The sequence below is a fragment of the Colletotrichum fructicola genome (genome assembly GCF_000319635.2).
Source record: "Colletotrichum fructicola Nara gc5 chromosome Unknown KSG_Nara_v1_contig02, whole genome shotgun sequence".
NCBI lineage: Eukaryota > Fungi > Ascomycota > Sordariomycetes > Glomerellales > Glomerellaceae > Colletotrichum > Colletotrichum fructicola.
Window position 1 is genome coordinate 1,480,756 of NW_027094052.1, and position 24,105 is coordinate 1,504,860.

Genomic DNA, 24,105 nt, shown 5'->3' on the forward strand with positions numbered 1-24,105 from the left:
GCCAACACAGACACGGAGGCTTTTCGTCCTTTTAACCTGACTGATTCCGTCTTCCAGTGAGTTTCGTTGAGCCACATTCACGTGTGGACTGTCCCTTAGAAAGAATGTAGCACGATCTAGGACGTCAGGACCCCGTCTTAGACAGCCAAAAACGCTAGCCGCTACACCTGAAGCTAGCATAACAGCTGAGGCAATGAACAGTGTTGAAATCCAAAGCCCATTAACCCGCATCACTAACCGATCCGGCGTTCTTGTACCCGTAACGTTTTGAACGATGGTGTTTTCAACTCCTAGAAGCATCCTGTGCGTCTGAAAGTTGAAGTTCCCTGAAATAATCAGAGACGCCACCGAAGAAAGCCAGAATGTGTTGAGAAGCTGAGAAAGTCTTTGGGAGAACACCACATCCCCGACTTCGTAGATGTCCGTTCCATTCCAATTGCCAATACCTGGAGCGGAAAATGGGGCATTCGGATGGGTGAAGTAGGTCTCTAATGGTGAAGGGAACGGTTTGTACATTCCCATGCCCTGGGCCTCCCATGGTGTTTGGGTAATTCGAACGAGGGTTTCCATAAATGCGTTAAGAACTCCCGCTGGCACGAGCTTCTGGGACCCTTCTGCTGCAATGCCATCCAATACCGTTCTCACTGTCATGTTCTCCGGCTTCTCAGTTCGTCTAATGCGACGAGAGCCACAAACGGGTCCTTGGCAAGCTACGTCAACTTCGGCATGCGTCGTTGTGACAATACACGTAGCATTGGTGGTTATTTCATTCGGTAAGTAGTAAGCTTCGAGTATGAGATCCATGGGTGTTTTGCTGAATATGTTGCGAACTCCGGCGGGCCTGATGATAAGAACCCTGCCAGTGTTGTACAGCCCAGTTTTATTCATGTATTTGGACCAGTTTCCGAGGTTCATTGCTTGTCCGCGCCGTACTGCGCAGTCTGCGTTCATATAGGAAGTATTCATGGTGAAAGAATAGTTCTGCCCCCGAGAAAAACCGCCCTGTGTTGCAACAGGAATGCCCATAATGGCAGACCAAATCATATCAGACCCATTGAGGCTGACATTGTACCAGCCATCGGGATCGGCTGTCGTTGTCTGTGGATAGTGTTCAAGCATCGGAATCTTGACGTTCCCGAACGCATCTCGAGGCCCTAGTTTGACTTCCTCGGAACTAGATAGAGCTGAGATGAAGGTCCCTTGAATTGAGGGCATCAGACTAGATCCGGCCGAGCTCACAGGACTCGAATGTGGAAAGACGGACATGAACTCGAGATATTCGAATGGATACGGCTCCGATACTTGTGAAGGGATCATCTCCATTATACGCAGAGCGGCCTGGCCTCCTAGAGGCGACATGGCCCAGAGAGCAACAAGGAACGGTACCAGGATGTTTGCACGCCGTAAAGTAAAGGGTGTCGTTACTGCACTGAAGACGGTGCGGCAGCTAAGGAGGTACTCGAGACTTAGAACCGTGACGCCTCGCTCCATCTTCCAGCCGGCTGCAGCTTTCAGCAAATTCGCAGCAACAGCGGCAAAAGCGATAGGAAAAATGGTCGGGCTGTACGTCGCGGCCATGCGTAAGGCTGGAATCGGGTCCTCATCAATCGGCTTCCCATGATTCTGGAGGGCCATTATTCCGTAAACAATGAAACACATCGAAGGTATGATGAGGAGGGCATCAAGAAGAAATTGCTGGATCGCGCTGGCAGAGTTCCTTCTCCTGACGCCGTGGGAATCCTCTACAACGGCGAAATCGGTCTTCTTGTCGGAGCTGCTCTCGCTCATGAGGCTTTCGGCGGGGTCGCTCTCATAGTTTTGCGACGCGACTCGTTGTCTGTCGAGACTTGGGCCCCTAGGGGAACTAGAATCGTCTGTGATGCTGGACATGATGCGCAACTTTTTGAGGATAATGCATAGAACCGAGTGTGTAACGTAACAAGCGCTAGCATCAATGGATAGCGCTACGATGGGTGAAAACGTAAGAAGTTTAGGTGAAATGGTGTTATGGTTGGAGAATAAACGTCGCGGTGGAAAAGAGGGGTACTCTCTGGTAATAATGCGTTATGTGCCGCAATCAGAGACATGCTGTGCCTCATGCTGTGCCTCATGCTGTGCCTCATGCTGACTGAATTTCTGGCAGTGGAAGTGCATTTCTGCCTTGCATTCATATGTTGGTTATGCTTGGCAGCTGAGTCGTCTGCGGGGCACAGCATACGCCTCAGGACGCAATGTGTGTTCACACATACCTTACGCTGAGTAACCGAATAGATACCTAAGACAGCTGTAGGTAAGGTAAGTGTCATTACGACCATAGACTGCGGTAGTAAATATGTTCCTGGCAACGCGTACTGACACCGAATCCAGTTGTACGCAAGTACCACTTCAGTGCGGCCCCTTCCACGACAGCTTCTAATCGAGTTTTCCCGTCTGCGCGGATATTTCTCGCTAACCGGGCGGATAGTGGGCATAGACGGCGACAGACATAGAGAGAGGGATAGAAACGGTGATGACAGGAAAAACCAGAAGGATATGGACGATAGTGATAATGAAACTGTTGAAACGATCTAATCAGGTACTAAGTGATCCTCCCTGTTATTTAGCAGTATCCGCCCACGTAGCAAAACTCTTCTGATTTTCTATCCCATTGAGGTGACAATACTGCCTGTGATACGCATGGCTTCCAGGGTGTAAGGGTCTAGGACAAGGTCGATGCCATTGGTCTAGCCTACTACTACGAGTACAATAAATCTTCTTGAAGAACAGGAAACAGAATCGTATCCTCCCTATTTCCTGGGCATTCTTATAACCTTGCCATTGACCTTGTCGATATTCCTGGAACCTTCTAGCAAATGCGCCATTGGATTTGGTGGGTCCAATGAGTCGTGGCTGAGGGTCTTGCCGAAGGCCGAACACCGGTCCATAGACCGTGACAATTACCTACGACTCAGACCACGACCTCAGTGAACTGTTATAACGTGTCAATCCCCAGCTTCTGTTAGCAGACCCTACTGTCGGATAGCTGACCGTAACATTAGTCTTTATTAGTAAGGATATCCTCACTTAAGATATAATCTATATTATTAAGAAGACTTAGAGTATAAAAGATATAACTATTAATCTAGCTGTATTTAAATAAGGCTTACTTAATTATATTATATATTAAGTTTTATTAAGTAATATTACTTAATATTAGATTTAGCTCTTAAGATAACTCTTCTTATACAATAAAGTTAGTATTATTATTAGTAGCTTTATTATTAATAGCTAAGAAGCTTTTAGATTATTATAGTAATCCCTTAAGGAGTTACCTTGTAGCTAATAAAGTAATTAATATATTAGTTATATACTAGTAGAAGTATTATAATAGTAAGAGAGGGGTTAAAAAAGCATTTAGAGGTATATAGAGGTAAGGCTTTAAAGCGTAAAAGTAGGTATAGTAGTAGTAGTAATAATAGTAATAGTAGCGCTAGTAGTAATATTAAAAAGGGTTATTTTTAAAAGTTAGTGGAAAAGTTAAAAATAAGCTTTTTTTAACCCTTAATGTTACGGTCAGCTATCCGACAGTAGGGTCTGCTAACAGAAGCTGGGGATTGAGACGTAATAACAGTACACTTGGTCGTGGTCTGGGTCGTAGGTCGTAGGCTAACAGTAGATCAGATCTTCAGAGGCTAAGGTGATCAGTCTTAGGCTCAACAAGTAATTCGCAGTGAAGGTAAGGTGAGAGTATCCTGAGGATGAATACTAAGTTGATTGCTGAAGAGCTATGGAAGTCTGACCATGAGCCAGGCTCAGGGTCATACTATATATATAAGTCTTATATGAACAGTTCTGCTTGTTCATGAGCGCTGTGCCCCTTGTCACTATGAGCGCTCATTCTAGAGTGGGATGAGCGCTCATTCTAGTCTCCACTGAGCGCTCATTGTGGGTCCCTTATCTATGCTCATTCCTTATCATCACGTGACCTGTACCATAGTTCTTCCGTTCCTGAGTGAGTCCCTGTTGTTCCCGTGAACCTGCAGAGTACAAATGTCCTGTCCTAGCCGCCCGACGCCCGAGTGGGTCGGTTAACTGTTATCCATGCATAACGGGTCGTAACAACTATCTTAGTGATAGTAACTAACTATAAGAAGGTATTTAGCTTTACTAAACTTTTACTAACGTTATAGAAGCTATTAATAATACCTTTAACGCTTAAGTAAACCTAATACTTCTAGAATTAAGCTTAAGGTAGTATTATTACTATAAGTAGCTACTATTTTAAGTAGAGGGGCTAAGAAGGGTTAGATATGTAAGGGTCTAGGACAAGGTCGGTGCCATTGGTCTAGCCTACTACTACGAGCATTCCAAGCTGGAGGAAAGAAGAACCATTCTGGGAAAGAGTGGTGCCCTTCTCATCTTTAAATACATGTGAGTCTTCTTCCAGAAGCTTCCATTGAGTATGGGCCGACAAGGTTCTCATAACCTTCCACGATATTCTGTAACCTTCCAAAGTATTCCATAGCTGAGGGTCTAGCCGAAGCTTCATATCGGTCCATAGACCGTGACAAGATAGCCTTAGATTATTATATAATATACGTTTTAACTTTCTAAGAATATTATAAGAGGTATTACTAACTTCCTATTTAAGTAATTATATTTAAGACTAATTAAAACAGTTAATTTAAATAAGACTATTATGATCATCAAGTTAATTAGTCAAATTTGACCCTCAGATTTGGCTTGATTAATTGGTTAGCAGCGCTGCGACGGAATCGTACTTTAAGTCTAACTGCTGCTGGTGAGACAACAGACGATCCAAACAGTCGTGCCCATTTATAGCGGCTGACCAGAGGGAAGACCTTTGTTACGACCCGATATGCAGGAATAACAGATAACCAACCCACTTAGGCAGCGGGCGGCTAGGACAGGACATTTGTACTGCAGGATCACGGGAACAACAGGGACTCACTCGGTAAACGGAAGAACTATGGTCCAAGTCACGTGACGATAAGATAACGATCATATTGGATCAATATGATCCAACACGACTTGGGGGCCGAACGATCATTCTGGATCAGAATGATCCAGATCGACCCAAGGTACAAAGGAACATGTTCGGAATTAGACTTGTATATAGTATGACCCTGAGCCTGGCTCATGGTCAGACTTCCATAGCTCTTCAGCAATCAACTTAGTATTCATCCTCACGGATACTCTCAGCTTACCTTCACTGCGACTTACTTGTTGAGCCTAAGACTGATCACCTTAGCCTCTGAAGACCGATCTACTACAGCCTACCACCTGCGACCCAGACCACGACCAAGTGTACTGTTATTACGTCTCAATCCCCAGCTTCTGTTAGCAGACCCTACTGTCGGATAGCTGACCGTAACACTTTGATTGCTCCTGTTCAGTAAGTTGACCATTGAAACCTACTAACAGTACAGACAAGAATGTCTTCACGCGCCTCCGCCAAGTCACCCACTCCGGGAAGCTCTTCTTCCTCCAAACAGCCTGTCAAGAGCCTGGCTGAGGAACTCGAGGGAGCTCCGATGGCAGTGGACTCGGACGACGAAGTCACCCTCAAAAAGGAAACCTACGACAAGCTTCGAGCCCGAGTCAAGAAAGGAGACGACGACATTGCTAAGGTCCAGGCCATGTACAACGAAACCGCCAACGAACTCCAGGGCCTCAAACAGATGATCCAGGAGCTCGGCAACGGACCCCAGAGACTTACGGACCTCGAAAACGGAATCGCTCGCCTAGGAGGACAAGGCAGCAACCCTCTCATACAGGAACTACAGAACGAAGTCAACACCCTTCGGGCCGCTGCCAACATCGTCACTACCCCCACTGGAGGACGACAGAAACTCAAGCTCAGCGCCCCGATCACCTATGACGGCACCCCTGGACAACTCAAGTCATTCCTGATCCAAGTCAAGAACTACCAAAACTTCCACCATGGAGACTTCACCAGTCAAACCGAGAAAGTCGTCCATGCCGCCACTTACCTACGAGGACGAGCCCTCAAATGGTTTGAACCCATCCAGGAAGAATTCCTCAAGTACGAAACCCTGGACGAGTGCTCCACTGAGACCCGAGACATCTACAGCAGTTTTCAGGGATTCGAAGATGCCCTACGATCTCTCTTCCAGGACCCCGATGAAAAGCGACAAGCTGAAAGAGATCTCGCACAACTGCGACAGACTAAGTCAACCAAGGAGTACGCCGCCATGTTCAGACAGCTCAGCATTCAGCTCGACCTCACCGAGGAAACCAAGATCTTCATGTTCTATCAGGGACTTAAAGACGAAGTCAAGGACGAAATCGTCAAGATCGATCGCCCCGAAGACTTCCTTCAGTATGCCGACCTCGCAATCAAGATCGACAACAGGCTATTCGAACGACGCAAAGAAAAGGGCGAAAAACGACAAGGACCCAACACGGGACGCAAGTACCAGTGGCAACCCCAGCACAAGTTCAACAACCAGCGGAACGACAACAGACCCCGCAGCAACTGGAACAACAATCGACAAAGCACCGCTTACGGACAACACAGCGGACCCATGGATCTCAGCATGATGACTAAACCCAACGACAGGAAGCCTTGGAACCCCAAGTGCTACAACTGCAACAAGCAAGGCCACATCGCCAAAGACTGCAGACAACCCAAGAAACTTCCCTGGAAACCAGTAGCCGAACGACCTCGACAAGTCAACACGATTGCAAAAGCCTCACATGCATCCCAATCTTGGACCGGATGCTACGACGATGACTGCCGAATCCACCTCGAAGACAAAGAAATGTCAGGACACTACCCAAGGGACAGCAACCCTGGACGATCCGGATACGACATGAGTGCCCCGGATACTCGCCCCAGAACCCTGGCAATGATGCATTCCAGCAACAGCAGAGTCGCCAGAAAGCCAGTTGAACAACTCAACGAGATGCTACGAATCCAGCGACTAGAACCAATCACCTCACATGAAGATACCCGACAAACGCGTCTACGCCAACAAGAATCAGAGGAAGAACCAGAACATCAGCATGATCCTCTGACAGAACAACAACTTCTCAGTATGACCAGCAACTGGACTTTTGGAGAAGGCGAAAGTTCACCCTATGACTCGGACGAACCTCGCGATGTTGCCCAACAACGTACTCAGACAGAGATCACCTATGGGTTCACCCCCAGTGTGGACGACTCTAGCTCTGAAGAGGAACCTGACGACCAGGAAAACAGAATCAAGCAACTCCTGAAGCACCAGGAAATCGACATGCTTCAAGACAAGCAACAACGCCACTTTTACGGCACCTCGGCAAATCAGCGAGATCGGGACTACACCCCTCAGCTACACACGGAAGACCACCCCGCGCTGAGAAGCAACCACCGACTTCACCAAACCCTCTTCTGGCCCCAGTGTTTCCACGACAGATGCAAAGAACACATGGGAGAAAAGCACGACTACCAATTCTACCCCAGAAGACACAACGACGAGCCCATCCGCGAGATTTACTCGACATCCGCCATGATCGGATGGACCATGGTACTGTTTGAAGATAACCTCGCAGTCTTCAGACCCAGCCCTCAGTTTCCTATGAGACGTCAACATGACAACGACATGAAGTGGGACGAACGCCAACAAGACGAGTGCCAAGTACACTACCAAGAAAAAGCACGCGCATGGAGAGTCATGAAGAACGGACCAAGACCCCCGCAGATCAAGATCCGCGAGAACAGCCTCACGAAGGCACGACGAGAAGGAAAGCAAATTACCTACCCAGGACACTCAGGGCAGTCAAAAAACTAGACTCGCCTACCGACGAAGAACCACGACAGGCAACAAGGAAAAGGTTCATCCACCAAATGTCACAAGGACACAAGAACAACATAGAACTCGAAGTCACCATCAACGAACAAACAACACTCGCGCTGATTGACAGCGGAGCTGAAGCTAATTACATCGCCCCTCGAGCCATCAATAGGCTAGAAGTACAATGGGGAGGAAAAGAGCGACCCTATCAGTTACACACGGCAGAAGGAGAAGAATTCAAGTACGAAGGAGGTACCATCTACAATGAGACTGCGCCCCTCGAGATGAGCTACCTGAATCGAAAAGAAAGAATCCAATTCGACATTGCCGATCTAGGAACATACGACATAGTGCTAGGATTACCCTGGCTACGAACAAGTAACCCACGGATAGATTGGAGCAAAGGCCAACTCCATTGGGACCACGACGACTCAGTCCCTGAGCAGCCCTGTCAAAACCAGGCCTCAAACGAGCCGATACAGCAGGAAACAGCAAAACGATACATCTGCTACCTCAAGGCAAAAGAAGCCACGTCACAACCATTGACAACAACGGATCTTGAACAAGAGAATGATCCACTTCTGTCTATCCCAGAAGAATACAGAGTTTACGAGAAACTCTTTGCAGCCGAATTAGAAACCGGACTGCCCGAACACACCAGCTTCGACCACGAAATACCCCTCCAGAAAGGAAAGGAACCACGCTTCAACAAAATCTACGGACTCAACCAGACAGAGATGGAAGCCCTAGACAAATACCTCGAAGAAAACCTCAAGAAGGGATACATCAGACCCTCAACGTCACCAGCAGGAAGCCCAATCCTGTTCGTACCCAAAAAGAACGGAAAATTACGATTATGCGTCGATTATCGCATGCTCAACGAGATGACGATCAAAAACCGATACCCGTTACCCCTCATCGACGAAATGAGACGACTCCTCCACGGAGCCAACTGGTTTACAGCTCTCGACCTCAAAGGAGCCTACAACCTGATCAGAATGAAGCAAGGCGAAGAATGGAAGACCGCCTTCAGGACACGAAAAGGACATTTCGAGTACCTCGTCATGCCCTTCGGTCTTACCAACGCCCCTGCGACTTTTCAGAACATGATCAACCAAGTCCTACGCAAGTACGTCGATATTTGTGTAGTAGTCTATCTCGACGACATTCTCATCTTCTCACCAACACTTGAAAAACACAAAGAAGACGTGCACCATGTCTTACAAGCTCTCCAAAAAGCCAAGCTGTTGGTCGAACCTGAGAAAAGCGAATTTCACGCACAAAAAGTGGAATACCTCGGATTTACCATCACCCCTGGCAAAGTCTGCATGTCAGAAAACAAAGTCAGAGCCATCAAGGAATGGCCGGTACCCAACAACCTCAAGGAAGTCCAAGGATTCCTAGGTTTCGTCAACTTCTACCGCAAATTCATCAAAGACTATGGCAAGATCAACGCGGCTCTCACAAACCTCAGCCGCAAAGACACGCCCTTTACATGGGAAGAACCACAACGAACAGCATTCCAGAAGATCAAAGACCTCATCGCCAGCGAACCCGTCTTAGTCATCCCAGATCCGACAAAACAGTTCGAAGTAGAACCCGACGCATCCGACTATGCGATCGGAGCGCAACTATCTCAACGGGACTCAGAAGGACGACTACATCCGTGCGCCTTCTTCTCTCGCAAGCTCCACGGACCCGAACTCAACTATCAGATCCACGATAAGGAACTCATGGCAATCATTGAAGCCTTTAAGGAATGGAGACCCGAGCTCTCGGGAACCACCCACGAAGTACTTGTGTATTCAGATCACAAGAACCTTTCACACTTCACGACTTCGAAAGTGTTGAATAAAAGACAGATTAGATGGTCGGAATTCTTATCAGAATTCAACTTCCGAATCATCCACCGCAAAGGATCAGACAATGGCAAAGCCGACGCTCTTAGCCGAAGGCCGGACTACAACGTCCCGGTACCTGAAGAAACCCAGGTGATTCTCAAAGGAAACAACGACGGAGACCTCGTGCCAGCAACCAAACTCTTGATGATGGCTGGGCGATCTAGTACTAGCCTGACTAGCGAGCTAGACGACGAAGCTATCATGGAATTTCATGCTCGCCCCGCACACGGTCACCAAGGAATCACCAAAACCTGGAAACGACTACGACAACAATATGGAGAAAAGGTCACTAGAGAACGTGTGGCAAAAGCAATTAAGGATTGTGAGGTCTGCCTCAAAAGCAAACCCGCTAGACATCAACCTTATGGTATGCTACAACCTTTGCCTGTGCCGCAAACCGCCTGGCAATCCATATCCCTCGACTTTATCGTCAAGCTACCGAAGTCTCGAGAACCCCTTACGGGAACACACTTTGACAGCGTTCTTGTCATTGTGGACCGACTCACGAAGTACGCCTACTTCATCCCGTACAAAGAAGCAAGCAACGCCGAAGAATGTGCCTACACATTTCTTAAGTACATCATCGCCAACCATGGAACACCCAAGGAAATTGTGTCAGACAGAGACAAGATCTTCACCTCCAACTTTTGGAAGTCAATCATGTCACACCTTGGCATCAAACAATCAATGTCCACTGCATTCCACCCGCAGACCGACGGACAAACAGAACGAATCAACCAGATCCTCGAAACCTACCTCCGCGCCTATGTCAACTACAACCAAGACAATTGGGTTGTACTGCTACCAATAGCCCAGTTCGCCTACAACAGCGCAGTAGGAGAAAGTACCAAGGAATCCCCCTTCTACCTCAACTATGGATTTGAACCTACCGCCTATGGAGAACCCCGAGCAGGGCCAACTGCAATCAAGGCTGTCGCCTCAGTACGGCAAATCAAGGATATCCAGGAAAACACACGCAAAGAACTTGAATTTGTACGACAAAGAATGACAAAATTCAGCAACAAACGAAGGATTGAGGGACCAACCTTGAAAGAGGGAGATAGCGCCTATCTCGTACGGCGAAACATCAAAACAAAACGACCAAACGACAAACTCGACTACAAAAAACTCGGACCTTTCAAAATCTCACGAGTAATCTCACCAGTCAATTATGAACTCGAACTCCCGGAAACCATGAAGTGTCACCCAGTATTCCATGTCTCATTACTCGAACCAGCTCCACAAGGATCACGGACGAACGACCTCATCATCGTGGAAGACAATGAACCAGAATACGAAGTAGAACGAATCATAGACCACCTCAAAGAGCCAGAAGGGTATCGATACCTCGTCAAATGGAAAGGATACGGACACGAAGACAACACATGGGAACCAGCCAAAAACATCACCAACGCAGCAGAAGAACTCACGATCTACTGGCAACAACACCAAGAACGAGAAGTCACACCAGCACCTGTCATACTAGTCCAGAAGAACGCTGGATATAAGCGAATCAAGCACCCACATCGCTTCACCAAACCACCAACAGAAGCAGATCGACCGCGACAAGGAAAACCATTCATCCGCCTAGGAACACCGGAGAACAACTAGGAAACCTCGGAAGACCCCGCGTTCGGAGGAATACCCAAGTCCACAAAACCCGTACCCAGGGAAGACCAGTCCGACTCAGTCTGGGCCCCCCACAACGACAAATCCTCCATCACTCGGGACTCCTGAGCTTCCAGAGCACGCTCCTCGGCCTCCCATTCATCAACGGATTGCATTCCCCGACGAATCAAATCCGACCCACGCTCCTTCAAAAACCTCTTCTGTTTCCGAAGACGGGACAAACGACTCAGAGCAGCAGCAAGCTGAGTCTGCAGCACCTCCAACGCCTCCTCAGCCTCTTCCTCCTCCCGCTCCACTTTCTTTTGCTCATTAAAACAACGATTCACTATCAAGACAAGATCAGCGACACCAGGAAACACTAAGATGCCAAGGAACTCACGAGCATTTGCCACGTCACCACCGTCACAATTCGAAAAACCCCGCTTCACACACTCACCACAACGCTTCGAGTTGGTGAGGTCCATTCTGCACACTCGATTGTACTGAAAACAAGGGGAACAAGGCATTGCGTCGTAACCACGGTGATCGACCAGAGCACCAAGAGCCTTGCGATTGCGCTGAATCTGAGAACGACGAGTCTCACGAGAATCCGACTTCTGAACGCGACCTGACATGGTGTCAGCATCATGGATAAATCAGGAAGCACGATTGACGGGACCCCAACCTGGGACCAACGACCTACTTATGTTGGGTCTTGAGGACAAGACCTTTGGAGAGGGGACCTGATGTTACGACCCGATATGCAGGAATAACAGATAACCAACCCACTTAGGCAGCGGGCGGCTAGGACAGGACATTTGTACTGCAGGATCACGGGAACAACAGGGACTCACTCGGTAAACGGAAGAACTATGGTCCAAGTCACGTGACGATAAGATAACGATCATATTGGATCAATATGATCCAACACGACTTGGGGGCCGAACGATCATTCTGGATCAGAATGATCCAGATCGACCCAAGGTACAAAGGAACATGTTCGGAATTAGACTTGTATATAGTATGACCCTGAGCCTGGCTCATGGTCAGACTTCCATAGCTCTTCAGCAATCAACTTAGTATTCATCCTCACGGATACTCTCAGCTTACCTTCACTGCGACTTACTTGTTGAGCCTAAGACTGATCACCTTAGCCTCTGAAGACCGATCTACTACAGCCTACCACCTGCGACCCAGACCACGACCAAGTGTACTGTTATTACGTCTCAATCCCCAGCTTCTGTTAGCAGACCCTACTGTCGGATAGCTGACCGTAACAACCTTGCGCCAAGGCCAACAAGTTAGACACAGTCCCCACACTAGCTGGCTCTCGAGTGAAGCTCTCATTGTAGCCCCATTGCGTGATGTACAAACTGTGCACACCCTGTGCAACGATGGCGTTGATGTCGCTCTGCAAAGTAGACAGTGAAGCAGGCTGATACGGCTGCCAATCGTCATAGAAATCGTGAACGACTACGGCAGACTTGGCCTTCTGGGCTGCTCCAGATGGCAGAGAACTCAATGATGCAGGCGTGAAGGGGGTATAAGTGCCACTGGGACATCGGTCTTGGGGCGCATTCGGATCGCTTGTGTAGCAAGTCTCGATCGACAAGATGGCATCGGCGACGTCATAGAGAGAGTAGCTGGCGGTATTGACCGGAACACCGGGGTTCAAAACGACGATACCAGTTTCAGCCTTTGCATAGTTTGACACTTGCGTGTAGTAATCGAGTTGCGCCGGGTCGGTGTTGACTTCATCAAAGAAGATGCCGTCGATGTGAATATCGTACGAGACACCATCCCAACCATCTGCCGTCGTCCAAGCAGCGTAGGTGTCGACACCTTGCTTGACAACCGAGATATCGCGGGGATTGGTCTGTACGGTTCCAAGGGTTGAGATGTAGCCGAGGGTCACAGTATTGGGGCGCTGGTTGATTTGGCCGATCCACTTGGCCCAGTCGATCTTGATACCGGCTTCGCTAGCGAAAGGCGGGCCGCTTAATGGGTTGATGATGACATTGAAAGTCAGATCCGGGTGGGCGTCGATGGCTGCGATGGTGGCTGTCCAGTCGACGGTGCCGTCGTATGGCTTCACGAGGTCGTTGATGGGGTAGACATATAGAGGTAGGAGGATATCGACGGCAGCTCTTGCGGAAGCCACGAGGGCGGCCAATGACAGGAAAGACCTCATTGCTTGAGACTTGGTTGAGATAATGAAAATGTCGATGGCATTGCCAATCACTAAAACTATTCACAGTCCGAGAGATTCGGACCTTTATAGTCTGAGGTGACTAGGCAACAGCTTTCTGCGATGGTCAGCTTCACGCTTCATTGCTTGGCTAGAGCGGGCTAGAACAGCTCCCTGTAAGTGTGGACTGATGATTTGACACACCCTCAGCTGGGTGTCTAAGACTCCCGCTTGGCCTAGCGAAAGTTGAACGCCTCGTGATGTGAAGTCTCAACTACTTGATGTCATTTGATCTACTCACTATGTAGCTCCAGTCAATTGTTTGAAGTAATTCAATCATTCCACGAACCTTTTGAGAGCGCAACACCCAGAATTCAGGTTGTTGAGACTTGTCAGGGGTGATGAATAGGCGAGGTTGAGACTAGTATCTCGTAACCAAAGGACCTCCTTCATGAGTCCATACACTAATTACCTTTCGGGTTTGCCCCACACACCGAAGATGATGTGCTGAAAAAGAGGGCGAGAACACAAGACCGGGCCGATGGATGCAAGTTAGGCTAGCTGATGTGAGATTCGAGCCAATATTGGCCAGATCTGGAAGCTGCCGAGAACTTGGTGGCAAATCGGCACTAGACGTCAAGTAAGCCAAAGATGAGGAGAACTCTTTTCACTTCAAAAGAATTGGATTGAACATGTTCGTCTGTTATGTTGTCCCGTCTGATGATCAAGGAATCGAACTGATCGCACATACCCCGCAAATGATTATATGACCCAAACAGTTCATATAGGCCAGATCTGATGTTGGGTGAAACACATGGCGTGCAGCGCTCTGATGCCTGGTCCATCCTGCTTGGTTGTATTACACCGGCGTTCACTGTGGATGCTTAGACAGTAAGTCGCCAGAGTACTATGATGGCAATGGGCATGCGACTTGACGAGTGCAATAATCACGACAGCGTGTGCGTGAAAACATCTAGCGATTCAAAAGATGCAAAGCCGGATACGGACACCAAAGCCCAGCCCGTGCCGGCACCGCACTCTCTCGGGCAAAGTCGCTGCCAAAGGTGGTCATGTGGCATCATGATAGACCCGCATGACAGCATCTTGGTGAGAGTCGAAATGACCCGCCCAAGATACTGCTAACATCTCAATTTTCTTGAATGATACAACCACAACAAGTGGCGCAGGACGGGACGGGTCGCGGGAGTGAGATCTTCACAAGCGGGTTGGCGCCTGTGGCTGCCGTCCCGACACGTCAAGATCGGGGTCTCGGGGCCCGTAGTGTCCGCGTTATGCAGCTGCGACCCGCTTTCCCGAGGCGCCGTCATCGAGAAAGTCTCCGATGACATGCCGAAGGATTCTGATGGGAGGAAACGCCTCTGTAGGTTCAATCACGTCAAAAGCAACTTTCAAGATGAGAAGGTCTGAACCAGGGCACCGTTGCTACAGATCAGTAAATCAACCGAACACGAGTCCCGCCCATATCAAACTGGACCCTGAACATCGCTGATAACCCATCTTGCCCACATTCACTGGGTTCAACAGTGGGTTTTCTCCGAACGCAGTGGCATCTGTCGCAACCTTTTGGTGTTCGATGCTCGTTGCAATCGCTAAAATGCTGCATCGATCTGCTTGGCAACAGTTGTTCCGACCCCCGTTCGACAGCCCTGGGAGACGGACTTCACCCACCTTCAATCCCGGGTATCTGACATACATGGATTCCCGGGCTTTAGTCTCGTGGCAACCAGAGCAGCGATGACGATCCAAACCCGGGTTCATTCTATGTAGCGGCAAGGCATCTCACCGTTCTTTGTCGGACAGAGTCGGGAAAAATAGAAGGCACTGCCTGGAATCTCCAAGGTCCTTCGTGTAATAGCCGCAATATCACTCCGAGCGGGATGCCGTCAGAGCTAGCGCACGGAGACGACCCCCGTGAGACGGATCCCGTCCAAGGCCCGTCGAGTTCCCGGCCAAGATGGAGTCGTAACGCTAGCACGAAACTCTGGACAAAGTAATTTGGTGCCGAGCTTCAGTGGAGATGGCAGATCACAGCGCAGCTTTATAAAACCCTCCGCCGGCGACAATGCCATCCATCACAGTCGCCTTCAGTTCATGTTACTTCAGCATTCAACAACTAATCAACATTCATCTTATTTCAGCAACAACCACAACATGGCCAGCGAGCCTTTCAAAGCGATCATCATCGGCGGAGGCCCTAGCGGCATCACCGCCGCACACGCCTTCTACCATGCCGGCATCGACTTCGTCGTCCTCGAGAGGCGGACAAACATCGTAGAAGATCTTGGCGCAAGTCTCGTCCTCGGCCCTACGAGCATGCGCGTCTTCCACCAGCTCGGCATTCTAGACAAGCTCATGGAAATCGGCATGCTTCTGGACGACAACAGGGGCTTCACCACCGACGGTTTCAATTTCAAGCAGTCCTCCGCATTTGACCTTCTCAAGGAGCAGTACGTCGTCCGATTTAACCGTCTCTTCGACACCAGCAAAACCCACTGACACCCGCCACAGCCACGGCACAACGCCCCTCGCGTTCCACAGGGCGCATCTCATCCAGGCCCTCTACGACACCCTCCCCGAGGACGCCAAAGCACGCTACCACACCGGCAAGAAGCTCGCCAAAATCACCACCACCGACACCGGCGTCATCGTCAATTGCGAAGACGGCTCTTCCTACACGGGCTCCGTGGTCATCGGCGCCGACGGCGTGCACTCCGCCACCCGCCGCCAAATGCGCCGCCTCGCCCTCGAAGAAGACCCGGCCCGCGAATGGGACCCCGAGAAGCCGTACGAGACCAACTACCGCTGCATGTGGGCGTCGTTCCCGCGTCCCACCGCCGCCGGCCAGAGCTACGAGACGCAAGGCGTGGACCAGTCTGTGATGTACATCACCGGCAAGGAAAGGGGCTGGATTTTCTGCTACGAGAAACTGCCTGAGCCGACGAAGGAGCGGATCTCATTTACCGAGAAGGAGCTCGAGGAGTACGGCGCCCGGTTTGCGGAGTGGCCTATTACCGGCACCCTGAAAGTCAAGGATGTCTTTAAGGAGCGCTACAACACGGGCGGCGCCGGCCTCGAGGAGGGCATCTGCAAGCACTGGAGCTTTAAAGGTCGGATCGTGCTTGTGGGAGATGCGGCGCATAAGTTTACGCCGAATGCCGGCCTGGGGTTCAACAATGGTGTGCAGGACGTCGTCGCAGTTTGCAACGGCCTGCGCAAGCTAATTGCCGAGTCCAACGGAACACCTGGATTTGACGCATTGGAGAGCTTGTTTGAAGAATACAAGACCGACAGGATGGAGGGACTGGAAAAGGACCTGGGACAGTCTGCGCGCCTGACGAGACTGCACGCATGGGCTACAACGAAGGACTGGTTCATGGCGAGGTACATCTTGTCCTGGGGCTTCATGCAGAGGATTCTCTTGGCCTACATTGTGTCCCCAGCGATTCAGAAGGCCAAGGTGTTCGACTTCATCGCGGCGTCGGAGCCGTTCGAGCCGGGTTCGTTCAAGTGGCTGCATCCGCTGCTGAACACCGTTTCCAAGAACCGGGCGCTCTGATTTACTTCTCTTTTGTTGTTCAAATGAGCATTTGCAGCGGGTAGCGACGGATAGACATGATTTGCATTATTAGATGTACCATCACTCTTCTCTAATATGACCAAACACACTTTTCGTTCGACTGTTGTTTCGGCTCTCGCATCATACTACAACTCCTCGTAGACGCAATGGAGTTTACTGACGATCTGAATGAGATAACCAACAGCATGGCGTAAAGCTGGACGTTCTCGATAAAGACGAGATTTGACGTTGGAAGAGAGTCCGATCTGCTGGTGAGGAAGAAATTTGAGTGCTGACATGACCCATCATTACAGCAGGGGCCCCAGGGTGTTCAGCTGGTGGCCGTTCCCGATCGCAGGTGATTCAGTGAGGTATGTGCCGCGTGCAGGCCTACCTATCCTTTAGGGGTGACCTAGCAAGTGGAAATGATTCATCAATTAACAATGGTTGCTGAACGCGACTTTGCCTCGGGAGCTTGTGAGGAAGAATAAGCGATTGAATCCTAACGTCAGATACTATGTGGTTGTTTCTTTCGAGAAAGCTTGTTGTAATATATTTGTCGGCCTCGGCCCACATCATCGGGCAACAGCTAATGGATGCACCTAAACGCCGTCATCAATACCTACCTCTGGCATACAAGTCAGCTCTCATAGGCATGTCAACGTCAACCTCATTCTGAACATGCGTGCTCATGTCGAACAGTCCCGTTTTGAGGGTTAACACTCCTAGCCTCAAGCAAGGCCCTCTGCACGTAGATAGCCCATTCTACTTCCCTTCTAACGTTATGTGACTGCCGCATCACTCTGACGGGGAAATATGCGAGGACCAGGATGGCTCACGGAGAAACCTCTATGGCCACACGCAGAAACCCCATTTCACGATTCCAACTAATAGGATTTTCAACAGCAACAATAGCTCTGTCCACATTCAATCTCGGATCATACCGATAGCTGCATGCAGTTCTTCCCGTATTCCTCGTGGGCGCAAGGATAAGTACCAAATTATCGTGCCCAAGAACCTGGGGAAACGGTTCGCCCAAAATGTGACACCGATCAGCGCCCCGCGGAGGCTGTGCAGGGCAACAACGGTCAGCCACCAGCATGTCCCAAGCCCGGACGAACCGCCGATGAACCTGATCGGGCCGCCAAGTCCAGGGCCCATTGGCCGAGCAAAGGGCCTTCGTCAGCTTCCAGGCCACCCTCATGGCCTTGGAAGGACCCCAAGAAGCCCAGAATGCGTCATCCTACGTTCTCACGACCCGATTGACTGGACGAGAGAAGCCAAGGGTGCAAAACCTGGTTGGAACGCTGCATCGTCAAATCGCCGAGGATTTTGCAGATGCTGATCAAGAGCTTTAATATGTAGATAATCGCTATGCTGAATCTTTGAAGTCCTCTGTAGCTCTCTCACGTACGCACGCGCGAAATCCACTTGTTGCTGCACCACTACTAGTGAAGAATAACACGATATTGGCATCTCAAGACTTCACCATGCATCTCACGATATTCACCCCGGCACTGCTCCTCTTGCATCTCACATCCGCACAAACCGTCGTAGTAACCACCGTCGCCCCATCCCGGCCGACCGCGGTCCCGGAATGGAACTCAGACGACACCTTCACCTCCGCCGTGCTCAACAGCACCAACCACTACCGCGAGCAGCACAACGCCTCGGACGTCTCGTGGAACGAGATGCTCGCCGACTTCGCGGTCGACTACCTGCGCGGCATGGACGACTGCGACTTTGAGCACTCGGGCGGGCCGTACGGCGAGAACCTGGCGATGGGGTACGCCAACGTGACGCAGAGCGTCGAGGCGTGGGGCGAGGAGCGCGACGACTACGACTTTGACGACGCCGAGTTCAGCGAGGAGACGGGCCACTTTACGCAGCTCGTGTGGAAGGATACGACGGACGTCGGGTGTGCGAGGAAGCGGTGCGAGGATGATGCGTGGTATTTGGTGTGCGAGTACTGGCCGAGGGGAAACGTCGTCGGACAGTTTGCAGAGGAGGTGCAGGAAGAGGAGGAGAGCCTTGGGGGAAGGAATTCGCCGGCGATGTTGGCGCTGTTCGTGGCTGGTGCTTCTGCTATGTGGATGACGGCATAGAAATCATTCGTTTGAATGAATGATTATGTGGTGTGGATTGAGGGGGAGGAAGAACGGTGGCGAGATAAATGAGGCCATCGACATCACGGAGCTAAGCCATTTTGGGCAACTGCATCATTATCCAACCATCTTTTGCTAGCCCGGTCGACATGTACCTACCATCGCTTTTATATACCCATTATGTTTTGAAGTTCATCAAGAATTAATTTCCCAATAAATAGTAGAGATGGTGTTTAAGGGGCCAGAAATTGAAAATGTCTCGGGTCTATGTCTATATGTAAGTCTAGGTCCTCAGGATCTGTCCTCCGCGACGAACCCTTCCCAAGTCTTCATGTATTTCACAAAGTCGTCGCTCAGTCCTTGAGCCTTGAGGTATGCCTCACTAACTGGCAATGACGGTGAACGATGTTCTGAGTTCTCCTCCAATCGCTTTGGGAAGTTGTGCTCAAGGATGGCCGCCCTGCCGAACATGACAAAGTCGCAGCACCCCTCTAGAACAGTAACGGCGTCTTGGAGGTCCATTATCTTCCCAGACGCCCCAATACGCACTGATGATCGAGGGAGATCCATGAAGATACTCAAAAAGGTCTTCCCTTGAAACGGTGCCTCTTGGGTCACCTTCTTCCAGTCCCAGACCGCCAGGTCCAAGTAGTCAATCTCCTCTTCCCTAATTGCCTTAGCGAGGACCTCATACATCTCTGTCAATGGCACGCCATATCTCTCAAGAGATGCGCGCAGACCTATCTGGAAATCCGGCTTGCAGTTTTGGCGGATGCCTCTAATGACTTCGAAGAGGAACCGCGATCGGTTCTCGAGCGAGCCTCCGTATTTGTCTTTTCGGTGGTTGAAGAGAGGCGAGAGGAACTGCATGGGAATCCATCCAAAAGCGGAGTGCACCTCGACGCCATCGAAGCCTGCAGCTTCAGCTCGCTGCGCTGCTGCTATGAAGTCGTCTCGAACAGCCTCAACCTCTTTCAGCGACAAACCCCTGACGCCGCTGTCTGGGATATCTGATGGCCCGACGATGTCATTGACAAACTCAGGATTGGCTCTGAGACCTGCATGATGAAGCTGGACCGAAGACAAAGCCCCATGCTTTCTTATAACGTCGGCTATGCGGCGAAGTCCTTCCAGGTGATGATAACTGTAGATGCCCATCTGGCCCGGGAAGACTTTGCCGTAAGGGTGGATGTTAGCTGCACAGGTCATAACCATGGAGAACCCGCCCGCCGCACATCGCTCAAGCCAGTTGACTTCTTCTTCGGAGACCGTTCCGTCGGGATGACATTGCCAGTTCGTGAGAGGGGCGAGGAGGATGCGGCTTTTGAGAGGGGGCCCGCGCTTGAATGACAGCGGTGAGAATAGATCTTGGGGTCTCATGATGAACTAAGAGTTCTGAAAGCTTCCATTTCTCGAGTAGGCATGTTGAAGGGCACTTTCATTCCGAATTCTGAATGTTCAGGTCCAGCAGACGGTTCTGCTTTATCTCTAGCGTTTAGTTCGTCAGAGTGATTTATGGACGATGGCTTTGTGGCTATTGGGCTTGACCAGTATCTCGACATTGCTAACCCCCAACACTTTCATTTCAACCCATACTGACAAATACATCATGAAGCTTCTTGCTATCAACCACTAAGAGTGAAGTAGTGGATCATCGCAGCCCGTGAAGTCTAGCCCGTGAAGTCTCCAACAAACCCGCTAAGACCCGCTGTCTCCAACATCTCCAACCCTCTCCAACTCTCCAACTCTGCGGCCAAGTCAAAACTGAATCAGCATTCGGCAGAACTATTCACGCCGGCTACCTTACTACAGAAGCCGATTAGGTATCCGATTGATATTAGCAAAAGTACTTGTCCGGAATATGAATTCCTCATGATTGTTCTCTTTGCTGGTATCCCGCACCGAAAAGCCTCCACTCCGGTCATGATGGCTCGGACCCGCATCTTCGGCCGGGCATGGTGAAAAGGCGGGGAAAGGCCGGCATTACTTCCCACAGATTCTAAGCTATTAAGCTCAAGTCTACGTTTCTTGATCTAAGTCCACCTCGACTTAGCCATCATCGTATGTATGGAGCCAGACGCCCATTTCCTCCGCGTTCGCTGACAGTGCAACATCGCATTGGGCTGTCAGCTCTCAGTCTACGTCGCACAGCCGTAACAGGGCTCGCTGACAGAACTCTTTCTCAGCTCCAGCTACTGCAAAGCCAGCCTCCAGGCGAACGCCGTTGTCAGGGTCTGCGTGCTAAGTCCAGCAGAAACATATTCGACAGGATGAAAGATTCTGGTTGATTTGCCTAATATTAGTTGCGGCCCTTCTCGGGCATTGGTTCGCTTCTGGAAAAGCTCCGCCTGGGAACCCGTCCGCTGCATCTGCCGGCACTATCGCTCGGCGTCAGCACTAGCGGGGGCTGCATCTTCAATTCGCTGAATCGCACTGCCTGCTGTTCTCTCAGGAACTGATGCCACGTCCGGGCTGACAACTAAAAGCTTCCACCAGAAACTTGATGGAAATGTTCCCCATCTTAGACCCTGCCGAAAAGAGAAGTTGGCTATCTCGGACTTTGCGATGTTGGCCAAGCATATGCTAATGATTCCGAACGGTTCATCAAGTTTTGTTCCCTAGTATGACCCACCTTGTATGCTGAGTCGGCCGCCCACCGAAAGGTCTGGTGTCACCTCATCTACGCCCTGGCGAAGCGAACCGAACTGGCCAGGGTGTTCGACGGCGTAAGAGCCCGGGGCAGAGACGATCTAGACCGGAGCTGCAGACTTTGAGTCGCATCGTCAGTCATAGTCTGCATTCGCGAGTTCTTGGCAACACCAGATTCCGTGGTCGTGAAGCGGGGGGATACCGATGAAGGAAGCTGAGCTTCCTGGATCCGCGTTGTCTAAGACCTGCTTGTTATCACTGGAGCAAACTGGCCCAGGTACATAATTCGAAGATCTTCCCCCGCAATGGACGAACATGGCATTTAGTGTTGAGCCAATGATTCGGTTGCCATCATGATCCAGATGTCGGTTCTTGCTCTCGCCGGCGCTCTGCTCGCTCATAACGTTCTCGCTGGCGAACTTGTTCCCCGGACATGGCAGGGCCAGGAGTACGACTGCAGATGCTATTTCGGTGATGACTGCTGGCCCAGGGCGGAAGCATGGGCACAGCTTAATGCCACTGTGAATGGGAACTTGGCTGTCCATATCCCTCCCGAGGCGGCGTGTCACAACACCTTTGAAGGAACCCTCGGCAACATCTCGACATATGATGCCGCTAAGTGTGCTGAAGTAACTCAAAACTGGGACAAGGAGCAGTGGACGTAAGTCAATCCCCCGGCCATCTTCAGACCTCACCAAATAGCAGGGCGAGAAACTGACACACGTACTCGCTCATAGGACCGATCAACCCGGCGCCGTTTTATGGAAATACTTCACTAACACAACCTGTCTACCAACCCAAGACCCCACGCAGCCCTGCACCTTGGGATACTACGGCGTCTACGTGGTGACAGCTACCAAGAAGGACCACATCAAAGCCGGCGTCGACTTCGCGCGCGAGAACAACCTCCGTCTCATCATCCGCAACACCGGCCACGATTTCATCGGACGCAGTGTAGGCTGGGGCTCCCTCATCGTCAACACCCACAGCTTCCAGGATATCACGTTCAGCGACACGTGGGCCGGTCCCGGGAACTACACCGGAGGGACCGTCACCGTCGGCGCCGGCGTGCAAGGCCGCGCTCTTCTACGCGCAGCCAACGCCCAAGACCCGCCCATCCTCGTCGTCACGGGCGAGTGCCCGACCGTCGGCGTTGCTGGCGGCCTCGTCCAGGGCGGCGGCCATGGCCCGCTGACGCCACTCCACGGCATGGCCGCCGACAACGGGCTCGAGTTCGAGGCAATCACTGCCGATGGAGAGTACGTCATCGCCAACGCTGAGGAGAACCCCGACCTGTTCTTCGGGCTTAAGGGGGGCGGTCCGTCGTCGTATGCAGTCGTCACATCCGTCACCTTCCGCACGTACGCGGAAGCGAAGGCGGCTGGGGGCGTATTGTACATCAACAGTACGCTGACAGAGGACGAAGATGTGTTCTGGGAGGGCGTACGGGTGTTCCACAAGTGGTCGAACCACCTCGTAGACAACGGGCTGTACGTCTACTTTGAACTCGGTGCGATGATGCTTGAGGTGCAGCCTTTTGTGGCTGTGGGCAAGACGCAGAGCGAGTTGGACCAGATTCTTGTGCCGATGATTGCGGAGCTCAAGGCCAGCAATGTGTCGTTTGAGCATTCTACCAAGGAATTCGCGACGTTCTTTGACTTGTACATCGATCTCTTCAGGGACGAGGAAGCAGGCAGGCACACATTAACTGGCGGGTGGCTGTTCGCTCACTCCGATGTCGAGAAGCGGAACGATCAGATTGTCGACGCTTTCAAGACGGTGATCAATCCGAGGGAGGACTTGAAGGGCTTGGGGTACATCGTGGGACACTTATTTGACGCGGGACACAGCTGGCCCGAAGCCAACAGCGCGACGCACCCGGTCTGGAGAAACGGCACAGACTTTGTCATCAGCGTTCTTTTTGTGCCAGTGGGTGCGACTTTGAAACAGAAGGCAGATTTGCAGGATGTTTTGACGAATATCCAAGACGAGGCTTTGCGGCAAGCCGGACCTGATGGTGCCACATACGTGAATGAGGTGAGTGGTACCCCGACGAACACTGCGAAGAACACAGCAACTGACCTTTATCATGCAGGCCGACCCCTATCAGGCTAACTGGCAAGAACATTTCTGGGGTCCGCTGTATCCTACCCTGTTTGACCTGCGCAAGAAGTGGGATCCAGAGGGTGTTTTATACGCCGTCTCCACGCCTGGGACGGAGGGCTGGGAGGAGATCGAGTATGGTACGAGACTTTGCAAGAAGCTGTAGTTAATGAGTGGA

The 24,105-nt window shown here is 50.8% G+C and overlaps 9 protein-coding genes across 9 annotated transcripts; 5 read left to right on the forward strand and 4 right to left on the reverse strand.

The window, feature by feature from the left end:
• Window positions 1-154: 154 nt before the first annotated feature.
• On the reverse strand, window positions 155-1,890 carry CGGC5_v003162 (uncharacterized protein; the record flags this gene model as incomplete). The annotated part of the gene is made up of 2 exons (XM_066151088.1): window positions 155-167; window positions 239-1,890. The coding sequence occupies 2 exons, from the start codon at window positions 1,888-1,890 to the stop codon at window positions 155-157; spliced, it is 1,665 nt and encodes a 554-aa protein (XP_066009487.1).
• A 2,216-nt stretch (window positions 1,891-4,106) lies between these two features.
• On the reverse strand, window positions 4,107-4,528 carry CGGC5_v003163 (uncharacterized protein; the record flags this gene model as incomplete). The annotated part of the gene is made up of 3 exons (XM_066151089.1): window positions 4,107-4,123; window positions 4,186-4,204; window positions 4,334-4,528. The coding sequence occupies 3 exons, from the start codon at window positions 4,526-4,528 to the stop codon at window positions 4,107-4,109; spliced, it is 231 nt and encodes a 76-aa protein (XP_066009399.1).
• A 907-nt stretch (window positions 4,529-5,435) lies between these two features.
• On the forward strand, window positions 5,436-7,793 carry CGGC5_v003164 (Retrotransposon-derived protein PEG10; the record flags this gene model as incomplete). Its single annotated transcript, XM_032023452.2, has 1 exon — window positions 5,436-7,793. One exon carries the CDS (start codon window positions 5,436-5,438, stop codon window positions 7,791-7,793), a length of 2,358 nt encoding a protein of 785 aa, XP_031879651.2.
• A 56-nt stretch (window positions 7,794-7,849) lies between these two features.
• CGGC5_v003165 (Transposon Tf2-9 polyprotein) lies at window positions 7,850-11,183 on the forward strand (the record flags this gene model as incomplete). The annotated part of the gene is made up of 2 exons (XM_066151090.1): window positions 7,850-10,690; window positions 11,013-11,183. The coding sequence occupies 2 exons, from the start codon at window positions 7,850-7,852 to the stop codon at window positions 11,181-11,183; spliced, it is 3,012 nt and encodes a 1,003-aa protein (XP_066009400.1).
• Window positions 11,184-11,304: 121 nt separating this feature from the next.
• On the reverse strand, window positions 11,305-13,496 carry SR4 (Spherulin-4; the record flags this gene model as incomplete). The annotated part of the gene is made up of 6 exons (XM_066151091.1): window positions 11,305-11,651; window positions 11,706-11,933; window positions 11,991-12,004; window positions 12,294-12,340; window positions 12,416-12,420; window positions 12,578-13,496. 6 exons carry the CDS (start codon window positions 13,494-13,496, stop codon window positions 11,305-11,307), a joined length of 1,560 nt encoding a protein of 519 aa, XP_066009488.1.
• Window positions 13,497-15,665: 2,169 nt separating this feature from the next.
• Window positions 15,666-17,070, forward strand: sdnN-1 (FAD-dependent monooxygenase sdnN; the record flags this gene model as incomplete). The annotated part of the gene is made up of 2 exons (XM_032020700.1): window positions 15,666-15,961; window positions 16,023-17,070. The coding sequence occupies 2 exons, from the start codon at window positions 15,666-15,668 to the stop codon at window positions 17,068-17,070; spliced, it is 1,344 nt and encodes a 447-aa protein (XP_031882218.1).
• A 1,490-nt stretch (window positions 17,071-18,560) lies between these two features.
• On the forward strand, window positions 18,561-19,175 carry RBE1 (Repressed by EFG1 protein 1; the record flags this gene model as incomplete). Its single annotated transcript, XM_032020701.1, has 1 exon — window positions 18,561-19,175. One exon carries the CDS (start codon window positions 18,561-18,563, stop codon window positions 19,173-19,175), a length of 615 nt encoding a protein of 204 aa, XP_031882211.1.
• Window positions 19,176-19,466: 291 nt separating this feature from the next.
• yqiG (putative NADH-dependent flavin oxidoreductase YqiG) lies at window positions 19,467-20,555 on the reverse strand (the record flags this gene model as incomplete). Its single annotated transcript, XM_032020702.1, has 1 exon — window positions 19,467-20,555. The coding sequence occupies one exon, from the start codon at window positions 20,553-20,555 to the stop codon at window positions 19,467-19,469; it is 1,089 nt and encodes a 362-aa protein (XP_031882212.1).
• A 1,622-nt stretch (window positions 20,556-22,177) lies between these two features.
• CGGC5_v003170 (FAD-linked oxidoreductase ZEB1) lies at window positions 22,178-24,093 on the forward strand (the record flags this gene model as incomplete). The annotated part of the gene is made up of 3 exons (XM_032020703.1): window positions 22,178-22,485; window positions 22,562-23,861; window positions 23,920-24,093. 3 exons carry the CDS (start codon window positions 22,178-22,180, stop codon window positions 24,091-24,093), a joined length of 1,782 nt encoding a protein of 593 aa, XP_031882213.1.
• Between the last annotated feature and the right edge of the window lie 12 nt (window positions 24,094-24,105).